This window comes from Hyperoodon ampullatus, assembly GCF_949752795.1.
Source record: "Hyperoodon ampullatus genome assembly, chromosome: 1".
Classification (NCBI taxonomy): Eukaryota; Metazoa; Chordata; class Mammalia; order Artiodactyla; family Ziphiidae; genus Hyperoodon; species Hyperoodon ampullatus.
In genome coordinates, this window is record NC_136914.1 from 92,048,405 (window position 1) to 92,062,321 (window position 13,917).

At 46.3% G+C, this 13,917-nt stretch overlaps 1 protein-coding gene across 1 annotated transcript; it reads left to right on the forward strand.

Annotated features, from left to right (window-relative positions):
* Positions 1 to 7,748: 7,748 nt before the first annotated feature.
* On the forward strand, positions 7,749 to 11,491 carry RASL11B (RAS like family 11 member B; the record flags this gene model as incomplete). Its single annotated transcript, XM_079714593.1, has 4 exons — positions 7,749 to 8,314; positions 8,925 to 8,981; positions 10,153 to 10,229; positions 11,021 to 11,491. The coding sequence occupies exons 1-4, from the start codon at positions 8,173 to 8,175 to the stop codon at positions 11,489 to 11,491; spliced, it is 747 nt and encodes a 248-aa protein (XP_079570719.1). The 5' UTR covers positions 7,749 to 8,172.
* Positions 11,492 to 13,917: the final 2,426 nt, after the last annotated feature.

Consider the following 13,917-nt stretch of genomic DNA (forward strand, 5'->3'; position numbering starts at 1 on the left):
TTCATAACGATGAGGGAGAAGCTGCGAAGGGCTCCCTTAAGATGCTGCTTGGCCAATTTGAGGAATTTCTTGAGCCGGCTGCTGTACAGCACAACTGTCTGGAAATTGTTCTCCAAAATGTTCTTGGGCTAGGTGTGTGCTGTTACCTCAGGGAGCCTGCCACATTCTGCCCCAGAATCACAGCGGGTCTGGTTGATAAGCAGTGCACTAGCTCATCCAAAAGACATGGTTCCATCTCTTGTCTGCAGATAGGGAGAGAGGAATGCCTTAGCTCTTGGCTCTACTGGCTCTTTTGGCAAATAAACACAAGAAAGGCTTCAGCCTGGCTCTTTTCACCCTATCTCCTCATCCAGGTCCAGGTAAGGAGGGATTTGGGAGAGGATTTGACTGAGCTGTTAATGGGCTACTTCCCAACAATTGATCACGGGACAATCCATGCTGGAAAAAGAACTCTGCTTCATTTTCATAACGAAGATATAAAAGGATTAAACTTTTACAATTTACCAGGTACTTTCATGTGCCTAATCTCAATGGACATTCAACATATGTATGGCACAAAATCTGTTATAATTTATTTACCATTGAGCTAAATCTATTTTTTAGTTAGAATGGGGGTACACATTCTCTGCAAAAAAGTTAAGTTGTTGTTGTTTGCTTTTAGAGCCAGTTAAGAATTGTCTCAAACTACACTGGAGTTTTCCTATCTTGAAAAACATTTAAGGTCCTGGAGCAGCTAACTTTACATTCCAAATGAATTAATAATGGACCTCACAGAACATTCCCAGCAGAGATGTCCCAGCATACCAATCTTCATGTTCCTCAGGCTTGGAATGTGTAATTCTTCTACAAGCTACTTTCTGCTATGTGCAACTCTATTTTGGGACTAGATTGCTTCTTTATATAGAAACCAGTACTCCTGTCAAATCAAGTGAGTACGTGAGTCATTTGTGCATTTCCTAAAAACAATCGCATCAAATTTTTCTCATCTGCTATACATTTTCTTTTTCAATCAGAAGGGAGATGCATTAACAATGCAGATATCTTGGTGAAAATCCTAAACTCTCATAGAATACTGCTAGAATGAAAATGTTTTTTGGCAGTGACTGAATTTCATGCTTGTTAAAGAAATGATCACATCACCATTTCCATGTTCACAAACCAAGTAACTTACATATCTCTGCTACCTTGGGGCCCCATTTCTATAATTCACACTATGACCCATGATATTTTAGATACTCCTGAATAGCCTGAGCCAGGGATGCTGATTAGGGCTTAGAAAGAATTTGATGGTTCCTGTGATTTTTGAGAGCCAAATAAAGCAACGAGAATCAGTGGCTTTGGCCCCAAACAAGGTTTCATTCCTCTTCATTCCACCATCCAGGTGATTCGGGGAATGGAGGGAAGTGAAGCTTGTTCTCTCATAACATAGGTGGATATTTATGAAGTTTTGATTTCCTTTTAGCTTCGAACATTATGCTAAGGAGTTGAGGCTGTGAGGAGAGGCTTTGTCTTCTCTGCAAAGACAAATAAGGAGGGCTGAAGTGTCCTTAGGTGAACTTTCAAGCACCCCAAGGGAAAGTCGGAGGGCAAATATTAGATGTGTCCAATCTACATAGGAATTTGGAACCAAAGATTCTGCTCAACAATTGGCTCAGTTGTCTGAATCTTTCTGAACCATTTCTGCTTGTGCATATCACCTGATCCCAGTAGCCTGTCAAGTGTCCCAAGAGCAATCATTTCTGGGGAACCGATACTTATTCCCCTCGGCTCCTTAGTCTTCTGTACAAATGATGGGTTGGAGAGAGAAGGGGCAGGATCCTTGTATGCTTGAAGGGTTCTTTCCACTGGAGAAAAGAAGAAGAAAATGATCTCAGAGAAAATCAGCACTGCCTAGCTCCAATATTTTAAGACCTTTCATTTAATGACGAGAACTCCTAACCATGGCTTTATCAATAATGCAGTCCTGTCAGTTCCTAATGCTCAACGTTTTAAAAGGCTTTGGGAAAACGAGCCCTGTGAGTTTTCCTACTCTCCGTGAAAACACAGCGAAAATTCCCTAGCTGTTCCAAGTAATGTTTAAAACTTGAATATATTCTGAGTTATTGCCACCAGATTACTTATCAAATAGGTCTTCTGTGTTGCCAGAAAAACGACTTAGGCGATTAAGACTTAAATCATTGAGAGGAGAAGAAAATCTCAGATTTTGCCCTGAATGAAAAGGAGAATTATTTCCACTTTTTCTTTTACCTTCAGTTTATATATTACATTGAAATAGAGAAAGAGGGCGGAGGAAACCTTCCAGAATGAGAAAGATAAAACCTGATAGAGTAGCAAGGGAATATAACTGTAGAACACTAGTCCTTCTTTCTCCCTGAGTGTGGAAAGGGAGGGGGGAGTGTGGGCCACTTGCTACCATAGAAACCGACCAAGGTATGTGGAGGGGAGGGAAGGCCCATTAGAGGAACTTAAAGATCTTACTTTTTTCAAAGTTAAAGTGTTCTGGTCAGTTGGTGATCTTTCTAATGGCAAGAGGTGTGTGTGTGTGTGTGTCTGTGTGTGTGTGTTGTGTTCTTTTTATTTGAGTTCCAATCTGCCTTCCCTCCTTTGCCTTTTGAACTTAGTGATTCTTTCATCCCAGCCTCTACTAAAAAGAAGGTTGACAATTTAAAAAAAATCATCGCATCCCCACTGTGTACCAGGCATAGCTCTCTGTAGCGGAATCCACAGAACTGTAAGACATTCAACACATGGTGCACAGAGCCATTGGGTGAAAACCTATTATGCTTACTTCTATCTGTTTCTATTTCCACACTTACAGAGCTCTTAGAAAATGAGCAGCTCAAAATGAATTCTCTCCCCTCTTTCATCCAGATGCTGCTTCTGAGCCATGGTTCTTTTTAATTTTTAAAATTGAATGATAAAAACTCTATTACAAGTCATCCTCAGTGAAGATGCAGGCGACGCATCTCCGGTGTTTCCTGTTCCTTTACACGTCCGTGCATAGGCAAGCACCTTTCCTTTTCCCTTATCAGTCCCTTAATCCTTTCCAAACTACTATGGAAGGCAAAGGAGCAATGGATCAGGTGTTTGGAAAGCTGGTGAGGATGCCAATGTCTGCCTTTCAGGAAGGGGGCTCTAGGAGAAAAGATAACAGCTCAGTGTAAATGTGCTGCTGTGGGGCTTCCCTGGTGGCGCAGTGGTTGAGAGTCCGCCTGCCGATGCAGGGGACACGGGTTCGTGCCCCGGTCCGGGAAGATCCCACATGCCGCGGAGCGGCTGGGCCCGTGAGCCATGGCCGCTAAGCCTGCGCGTCCGGAGCCTGTGCTCCGCAACGGGAGAGGCCACAACAGTGAGAGGCCCGCGTACTGCAAAAAAAAAAAAAAAAAAAAAAAGTGCTGCTGTGGATGGTGAGTACTTCCCATCACTTGAAGAATTCTAGATTAGGTTGGACAATCTCTTAGCAGGGATATTGCAGGAGAAAGTTGGACTAGATGCCCTTTCACATGTATATATATATATATATTTTTTTAATAGATTATTTTTCGAGCTGTTTTAGATTCACAGCAACATTGAGCAGAAGGTACAGACTTCCCATATGTAGCCCGTGCCCCGCCCCCCAGACACAGAGCTTCCCCAGTTATCAACATCCCTCACCAGAGTGGTACATTTGTTTCAACTGATGAACTTACAGTGACACATCACCATCACCCAAAGCCCATAGTTTACATTAGGGTTCGTTCTTGGTGTTGTACATTCTATGGGTTTGGACAACTGTATAAAGACATGTAACCACCACTGTAGTATCACACAGAGTAGTTTCACTGCCCTAAAAATCCTCTGTGCTTCACCTGTTCATTCCTCCATCCCTGGTCCCCATGGGCAACCACTGATCTTTTTGCTCTCTTCTTAGTTTTGCCTTTTCGAGGATGTCATAAAGTTGGGATCATACAGTATGTAGCCTTTTCAGATTGGCTTCTTTTACTTAGTCATATGCATGTAAGCTTCTTCCATGGCTTTTCGTGGCTTGATAGCTCATTTCTATCTAGTGCTGAATATTCCGTTGTCTGGATGTACTAATATCCTTTCAGTTGTGTGTGTATTTCTATAGATTGCAGGATATGGCTGAGTTCAGATTTCTGAATGAGGGATGTTGCTGATGCTTGTGCAGAGACCACAACTGTACACAAACAGGGTGTGTGAAGCCGTGTTCAGTTCAGGTGACAGAGATCCAACTCAAACTAGCCTAATCTCGAAAGCAACTGTGTTGACCCCTGTAACTGGGAATTTCAAGGAGTGAGTCTGGATTTTCAGGTATGGCTGAATGCAGAGCCAGAAAAGATGCCATCAGGGTCCTGCCTCTCTGCCTGTCAACTTTGTTTTCTTGTGGGTTGGCTTCATTCTGAGGCAGACTTCCCCACATGGTGGCAGGATGGTTACCTGGAGCTCCAGGCTCACCTTCTACCAGCTGATTAACATCAGTGCAAATGAAGCACCCCTTCCCCCAGCAAAACTCTCAGGGAGATATTTCACTGGCCCAGCCCTGAATGAATCCCTGAGGCTTATTGGCATCTACTCCTGCAATTAGGGATTGGTATCTCCCCATTGCCATCATCAGAGCAACATGAGAATGGGGCAGGGGTGTTTTCCGAAGGCAAGTTGAGGTGCTCTCACTAAAGAATGGAAAAGGATCTGAGCAAGCGACATCAGTAAATACTCCCTGTGCCAGACAGTAGGAAAACAGTTCAAAAAAGCACAGAGGGGTGTCAATACAGAGTACATAAAAGCAACGAAAATAGTGGTCTTGAACAGTGGTCTCAAAGCAATCAGTTGAAAAAGAATCTCATTATACTCTTTTATAATTGAAAATTAAATGTAAGGTAGGGCCCAAACTCTCCTTTTTTGGGCCCCTATGTTCTTTGGGATGCTGGAAAAGTGTGGAGGAAATGGTGGGTTCACACTCACCTTCCTTTCCATTTCTAGTGTGTTAGGTTAACCAGAGGTGGGTGCCGAGAGAGAGAGAACAGTTTAACCACCATAGCATGGCATCACAGGAGACCACCTCACTATGAACATCCTGGATATTTTCTGCGTTACTCATCCTTTTCAGATTTGGCTCTGTCTTTTACAGGATATATGACCTTGAAGGAGTTTTAAAGCAAGACTTTGTTTCCTCATTTATAAAATGGAAGGGTGGTGAATTCCAGATGGCCACAAATTCTTTGACATTACTCCCCTCTAAAGGTGGGATCTATGCCCCGTGCCCTTTAATCTGGGTGGGCTCTGGGACTGACCATCAGAATATAGCTGAAGTGATGCTGTGCCAGTTTCCATGCACTGGCCTTAAGAGATTGACAGCTTCCGCTTCCTTTCTTAGAATACTCCTTCTAAGGGAAGCCACCTGCCATGCTGTGAGGGGGCCTGAGCTAACCAAAGTGGGAGGCAGGCAGGGAGAGATGCTGGCCAGTCCCAGCTGTTCCAGCCATTCCAACTGAAATGCAGACATGTCACTGAAGAAGGCATCTTGGACATCCAAAGCAGCAACAGAAAACTGCAACAGGAAGTAATGATGACACCTACTTCTTAGGAAGAGGTAAAAGGTAAAAGGAGATTTTTGTTTGCTAAATCCCTAGCCCACAGCCTGAAATAAAACAAGTCTTCAATGTATATCAGTTCTCCTGCCCCTTCCCCTTCCTTTTTATTAATTCTATGAATTTCTTAGAAGGAATAACTCTCGTGGCATCCACTGAGGCAGAGTGGCATGGAGGTGGGCTATTTGTTAGATGTTTGGAATTTGAAGAGCTTTTCTCCATCTTTCTCTCTTTTCTGTGTTCTTTAAAGCACAGCCAGATCTCTTAGACCTAAAATAAGAATACCAAATTCAGCCTCTGTGTTTCAGACAGAAGAATCACAGGCTTGGTACAGCTCATGGTACTGAAAATCAAGCCCCAGAAGCTAAAATGATTCAAAGCGAAATTCCCCTTGACAACTTTCGTCATGTCTCTGTGTGGTGTGTGTGTGTGCGTAAAAAGCAGTTAAACAAAAACTTTAGACTACATAATTATTTTACCACATAAGCATGACAGAATTACAGGCTTTTTTTCCGGGGGGGGGGCATTGAAAAGTACATGGTTACCTGTAATTATAGTCTTGCTAAGTTTGATTTTATGGCAAAAAACATAGTGCGTTTTTGCAATTTTTATGAAGAGCAAAATTCAAGTTTGACTCAAACCATGCAGAAAAATATAGTGCATTTTGGATATACTCTTTTCCCTTCTGACTCAAATGGCTGAATTTCTTTCATTCCTGTGACCTCCCCAGAAGTCAACCTTTTCTTGTGTTTATTGTTAAGGTTGTGCACCTTGCTAATTATGTTGCCCATCCTAGAAGACTTGCTGCTGAGTCATTTGAGATTACTCTATTTCGTCCTTGAATTCCTGCAAACATCTAAACCGTGATAGGCCCCAGGGTTCATCTCAACGTCTGAACTGGGTCTACATCATAAATTCTGTGAAATACCTGGTCAATTAAGTCAAGGTTGCAAGGGGGAGTCAAACTAGATGCCTGACATGTGTAGATAAGGGAATTGGTTTACTTTACTTTTACGTTTCAACCTTTAATGTGGGTGTGGACCCAGTGCCACAGTGTTTGCTGTCATTTGCCTTAAGGATAAAAGCCTCTGGAACATTTGGGGGCCCACCAGGTTAGGAGGGTGGGAAGGAGAGGGGGCGAGATGGAGGGAATGGGGAGGTGGTCAGCCTGAGTGTCTGGAGACATTTTACAGCAGTTCCAGCCACAGAATGTTGCTTGGATGGGGAATTCAGCCTACCATTGAAGATGTCTTTCTGTGGTGGGAATGTAAGGGGTGGAGCTTGGGGTTTTATGAGTGCAAATTGGCATCAAGTCACTTAAGTAAACTTGCCATTCCTCATAACCAGAGACTAAGTGCAGACCCTTTCTGATATCTGCCTCCCATCTAGTCAGTATCCAGAGACAGCTGGGGTAACTGTTTCTTTCCTTTTCACATCTCTTGGAGGAGGTGTGAGTGCATGTGAGGCGCTAGAAAGCTTGTTCTATAATTACTTCTAGATTTGCCTCTGGGTATGCTGTACATGCACTCGACCGTATGTGTGTTCACGTGATCTTGTCAGAGGGTGAATGATCCGCCACCCTGCCAACAAGAGCTAGAGCAAACTGGGTGACTTTATTTTTCCCCAAAGTTAAAGTCACATTTCAGGGAAGTGGGTACGGGGGTCTTTGTTACTGATTGCCACTGTAGCCAAATCTATGATCCGGGATGCCACTCCGGATGCACCCGAGTCAGTGCAATCACGCCCCAAATTAAGGAGACAGGCACGAAGCCGGGCAGCCAGACGGGCGACCCCGAGCGCTCACACCCTCGAGGCCCCGGCCTCCCGGGCGCAGGTTCCCTGAGGGTGGGCGGAGCTGGGCCGACCGGTCAGTTGGCTGCGGGGAGTAGGCGGGCGGGTTGGGCATCCGGGCGGGTGCAGATGCCTGGGAATGCTAATGGGGGTCCGAGGCCGCGCTCTTCGGGGACGGCAGGCAGACAGGCCAAGAGGCATCCCCCACGGCCGCCCCCAGACCGAGCTCCGCTTCCCGGAACCGAGGCGCCCCCAACCCCACAGCCACAGCATGTGCCCCGTGCCGGCGCAGCGGAACCCCGGCCCGTGCCCAGCGCCGCCCTGCCCGGCGCCGCCCTCCTGGGCGGCCGCCATTGGCTGCGCCGTCGGCTCCTGCCCACCCGTTGCCTCCTGTTGCCGGCTGCCCCATTTTCTCCGAGCCTCACGGGGCCCTGCACTGGCTCCGGGCGACCCCAGGGGCGTGGCGCGCGCGGAGAGGCGCCGGGGGCGGGGTCTCGCGCAGGGCGCCCAGGAATTGGCCGCGGGAAACAAGGGGTGGGGCCGGCCCCGGAGAAAACAGCGCGCGCGCAGCCCTGCTGCAGTCCCAGCCTGGAACCCGAGCCAGCCTGAGTCTCCTGCCGCGCCCGCTCCGGGGCTTTCTTTTTTTCTTTCCTTCTTTTTTTTTTTTTTTTTTTTTTTTTTTTTAATACCGCGGAGCCCCCTTCCCGGTCCCCCAGCCCGCTCCTGCGCAGCGCGAGCCTCTTCTTGTCTCGCAGGTCCCGTCCCGCGCGGTGAAGCCCCTGCCGAAGCGGCGATGCGCCTCATTCAGAACATGTGCACTATCGCCGAGTACCCCGCTCCGGGCAGCGTAGCCGCCGCCGATTGCTGCCTGGCGGCGGCGGGCCGCCGCCTGGTCAAGATCGCTGTGGTGGGCGCCAGTGGCGTGGGCAAGACAGGTGAGTCTTAGCGCTCCGGCGAGACCCGCTTACCTCCGGGGCTGGAGTTGGGCGGCCCCCACTGAGAGTTGCGGTTAAACGAGGCGTGGGGGAGAGGTGGGAGCTGCAGCCGGATCGCCCACCCTCTCCTACTGATCCGCTGCCCCTCGGGAGGGACCTCAGCCATCTTCGTTTCCACTTCCCTCCTTCATCAGATGAGGGAAACAAACTGCTGATGGCCAGACGACCCTCTACACCACGGACACAACTGGGATTCGAATTTTGGGGTTCTTGAGCCTCTGGCAGTCCCTGGCACAGAATGGGGAGTTAGTGAACGTAACCTCTCCCGGAGATCTTTAAGGTTAGGAAAGGCATTTGTCTGCGGGAAGGCTTAGGTGTGGCTCAGCCGGGCTCCGAGGATGGTGGTGGACCAAATGACCCATCCAGCTGGACAGAGCCATAATTCACGACGCCTTCCAGCCCCCTCCCCGTCGCTGCAGGGTAGGAATTTCACGTGGTGGTCGGCTGGCTTTCTCTGAGAGTTGCTTTTTAGGTTGGGGGAGGGGTGGAGACCAACCTAACTTCTTGTGCCAAGGTTAACTCTCTTTCCCTTCTCTTTTCTGACCTGCAGCTCTGGTGGTCCGGTTCCTCACCAAACGATTCATCGGTGACTATGAAAGAAATGCAGGTGAGGAAATGTATTTGAGGAAAATGCTGTCAGCTTGCACCAGTACTGCTGTTCCCTTTTTTTTTTTCTTTTCAGTGTCTACCAGGCAGGTTCCTTCAGAGTGACAGTCTGAGCACTGGGATCCTGCCACTCCCAACTTCCCTTGCCCCCGTCCCGTGCTCCCCCCCTTCCCATAACTGCCATCTGGCCTCATTCCATTCCAAGCCCATTCATCATTTTATCAAGTGCCTGAAAGTATTCCCCTTGGTATGTTTTAACTATAGGGACCCCAGTTGGAAGCACCCTTTGTACTCAAGAGCCTCTCCCTTCAAAACACTCCTGCAAAAGTCATAAAAAAAAAAAAAAAAAAGATGGCCAGCTCCTCCCCCTACCCCTCGCCCTCTCTGCTGGCTGCCTTTCAGAGGTGACCTTTTAAAGCAAAGGCCAAAGGAGAGCAGTTGTAAACCTAAAGTTCTCTTTTCTTAACAAAGAAAAATAACGAAATGGTAAAATTTTAGGAGGAGAGTTCCTGAATACATGATAGAACACTTTTTCAATCCCTATGTTTAAGAATATCCACTGGGGAGGCTTAAGGGCTTTCTACCTATGCTCTGTTAGCAAATTGTTTAATTCCTTAGACCATATGAAGTACCTACAGGGGATTATTTGGAACGCACTATATAAACCATCCCAAGATAAGGCATGGCAGCCTTGTGCTTTGATGTAGAGTCAGCTATGTTATGTTACACTTATATTCCAACTGATAATGTTGGTTTTGAATTTACTAACAACATTTGCCCACCAAACCATTATATCTAATAGCTAGAATATAAATTTATGCCAAAGAGCGATAAGTACTAAAATAAAATAAATTCCACACATGCTGAACAAGAAAAATTTTTTTCAAGGAAATTCTCTAAACATGGAATCTTCGTTTAAAATTCGACAGCTAAGGTTCCAAAAACGTACGAGCTTTGTCCTAGTTTTAATAAACCTGCTAATGCGGGGTTAAAATTGCAGTTGTTAAAAAAAAAAATCTGAAATAAGCCCATTAAACAGAACAAACTACAGCATATTTTTGTGCATTGGTTCAGGTTATAATTTCTAAGTTAAAAAAATATCCCACAATGTTTTAAAAGTTGTACAAGAAGGAAGGACATAATCTTTGTTTTTTGAAATTTTGCCTTTATAGGTAATCTCTATACCAGACAAGTCCAAATAGAAGGTGAAACCCTGGCTATTCAGGTTCAAGACACTCCAGGTATTCAGGTGAGTATCTGAGATATGTGACTAGATCAAAGGGGAGTCTGCTTGGCCGTGGAATTGTTCGATTGTTTTCAAAGTACCTCATGCTGAAGGAGGAGAGAGACTTGGGGAGTCACTAGGCTTTTATATGTTGTTTGACACTTCAGTTGTATCTGGCTATTGGTCAGTCTTAGCCTGGCTTAATTTGGGAGACTTGGCTAAGGGGCAGAAATCTTCTTAGGAGGATTCTACCCAGCAGGAAAGACCAAACCAAACACACTTGGATTTGGCAAAATGCCCTTGCTATGGTTAAAAAGGTCAGTTTTTACATTTGTGTTTTTGGCATTAGAAATCAAACATCTAGGTAGAGTCTCCAAACACTTGGAATCATTTTTATATGGTGGAAAGTTACGCTATAGACAAAGAGCCATGTGCGTGTGTGTGTGTGTAGTTTTTTTTTTTCCCTCTTGAACTGGGCAGTTATCCAGGTTTAAATGCTTCCAGCTCCTATCTTTACTTCCCCAGACTTACTGTCTAGCCAGTTAATTTCCCATTTTATGCAACTACAAAGTCTCTCTGCATGGAGTTCTCTGCAGGTCAATTTTCCACTCGAGTGTGGTGAGCTGCTCTGTTATTTATTCCAGCTCTGTGCAGCTGGATCAACATATTGTCGAGAAAGCTGAAGCGTGGCGGGGATAGAACTTGTTTACGGCCTGCAACCTGGTGTTCCCGCTAAGGGCTTTTTGAATTCTCTCTCCAGCTGAGCCAGGGCTCTCTCCGGCCCTCACCCTTCACCTTGCCGTCATCTCTTTCAGGTCCACGAGAACGGCCTGAGCTGCACCGAGCAGCTGAATAGATGCATCCGCTGGGCAGACGCCGTGGTGATCGTCTTCTCTATCACCGACTACAAGAGCTACGAACTCACCGGCCCGCTCCACCAGCACGTGCAGCAGCTGCACCCGGGCACTCGGCTGCCCGTGGTCGTCGTGGCCAACAAGGCCGACCTGCTGCACATCAGGCAGGTGGACCCTCAGCTCGGACTGCAGCTGGCCAGCATGCTGGGCTGCTCCTTCTACGAGGTGTCCGTCAGCGAGAACGACAACGACGTCTACAGCGCTTTCCACGTGCTGTGCAAGGAAGTGAGTCACAAACAGCAGCCCAGTGGCACGCCAGAGAAGCGACGGACCTCCCTCATCCCCAGGCCCAAGTCCCCCAACATGCAGGACCTGAAGAGGAGGTTCAAGCAAGCCCTCTCTGCCAAAGTCAGGACTGTCACCTCTGTCTGAAGCCGAGCTGCTCAAGGGGGTTTGGTTTTCCCGGGAAGAGGCCCGAGGTTCTGCAGGAATGTTGGATGCTGGCAGTTATTCATGGTTCCAGGAAGGGCTGGAGCAGAGGGGCCAGGAGGGCCCATGGAACTGCTGCAGACGAGGAAGCGTTGTCCTGAGCAGGGGGACAGAACTGATGCAGCTTGAACGAGCCCACCGCCACCCTCCGAATACGTGAAATGTCCTCCATGTCTTTTCCTCTGGAGTGGGGACGGGGCACGATCGCTGGGGATTTTGTTAACTACCTTGTAAATGACAGTCAGTTGTAATTTCAGCCAATATATTGATGTGATTTACATTGGGAATGAAAGAATGGATTAAGCATTCACAGGCTTTCCTCTTTTTTTTTTTTTCTTCTTTCTTTCTTTTCCTTTTTTTGTTTTTCCCTCCTCCCAAGAGGAGGAATTGCTTTTCTTACACGAGTATATGTGTCTCTGGAATACGCTTCCTTATAGAATGCCCTTCTAACCTGAAGGATACCCAGATTTCTTTTTCTTTTAAAGAACAAGGAGAAAATACTACCCCACCCCACTAAAAAGGGTGGAGTTTATGGGCCGAATGTTATATATACAGACATGTGTAAGCTTGTGGGCCTGCATCCTCCTGACATGGGGTGAGCATGCTGAGTTGGGTACCTGTTGAGTGGTTGAGAACACAAACTCTTCAGCCCCAGACTTTGAGTAATTGTGAGACTGTATAATTTTTTTTTTAAATCGTTGCATCAGGTACAGAAAAACAAAATGTGTCCATTTATTTTGGTCTGATTTGTGTAAACACAGCAATGACGCTGGGTTGTTTCTAGACCTGGCCGAGTTGTGGCTTAACTACAGAAACACTATCTTAAAGCGAGTGAACAGATGCAGGGGTGACCGCCAAATCTCCTACACAGATGCACTTTAAAAAGCCACTCATGCTTTTGGCTTAAACTGTAATTAATTTATTTTATGTACAATAAAGCTCATTTTAAAAGAGCAGACGTCTGACTTGGTCTTAATTGAAACGTTCACCTTCTGTCCTTCAGACAAAGTATTACTCAGCACCTTGTACTTCTTGGGCACGTCGAGTCGGGCATGATACCTTCCTGGGGTGAGCACTTAAGTCTCACAACAAACCACTGAAGTGCATGCTATTCTTATCCCCATTTTACAGATGAGGTAACAGGCTTGAAAACAAGTAAAATAACTTGTCAAAGGCCCCGCCCTGCGAGAGTTGTAAATTGTAATTTGCTGCTTTCTAGTCAAGAGTATAGCACATCTCCTATTCATTTCCTTCCTGATCCTCCAGGTAAACCTAAGACAAATGTCTGGCCCTATATTTTATGTTGATAAGAGATCGCTTGGCTAAGCCATGAAGATCATGCTTCTACACAAGACCACTGTTTCTCCATATGTGCTCTATTGGGCAAACCCTCCTTGGGTATGCTGCTTTCAGAAAGTGCACTTTGTTCTCATTTTGTAGAAGCTCATAGCAGTTGATCCGGGGCTGTTCAGGAACCCCTCCCATGTAGCACCTGCCCCAGGTGATGTGCTAAAACTGCCAGGCCTCTCATCTGCTTCCATCCGAGCCTGAGAGACCTTTCATACAAGCTAAGTGAGTCACCACCTTTATGGGCAAATAGTCACACCTTATATTTGTCTGTGTAGTGCTTTCACGTACCTGATCTCATTTAACCCTCAGAATAAACCAGTGGCGAGGGTGGGGGAGGTAATACAACCATTTTACAGATGAGAAAAACAGGCTCTGAGTTTTGAGTGATGTCCTCAAGTTCACACAAAGGGCATGAATCAATGTCTTCTGACTATATTCAATGTTCTTAGTCCTTTATAATATTTCATATATGGGCCACTGCTACATATAGGGGGCCTTGGGACCAAGAGAAGCAGCCATAATGAATAGTTGAGGGTCTACTATGGAACAGATGTTCAAATCTGTTTTCCCACAGGGTAAATGTCCTGCCTGCTCTTGACAGGGCTTCTGGTGATGTCCCAAACCTTCCTTACATGGAGAGCAATTTTCTACACTTCAAGTCTAACCGAACCTCTGAGAAGGTGTTGGGGTCAGGGAGGGAACAGCGCTCACATGAGATTCTAAAAACGTCTCATTTCAAAGGCAGTGAGACAAGGATCTCTGACTAGATTCTGTTCACGTTTGTTTTTATTCATTCTATGTGGCTATATTAGTAATGTCCAGTGAGTGAGAGGTTCATCTTTATATATTTACCAATGGTCTTCTACCCATGTTCTGGAATTAAAGGAGATGAATTTTCCCGGGGACTTTATCTTGCAAAGGTGCTGAGCGGCGCCAGACGTCCTCTATTTATGAGAGGTGCCCTGCTTCCTCCTCTCCTTTTCCACCTGCTCCAAGAGTCTGCAGACCTCACAGCAGGC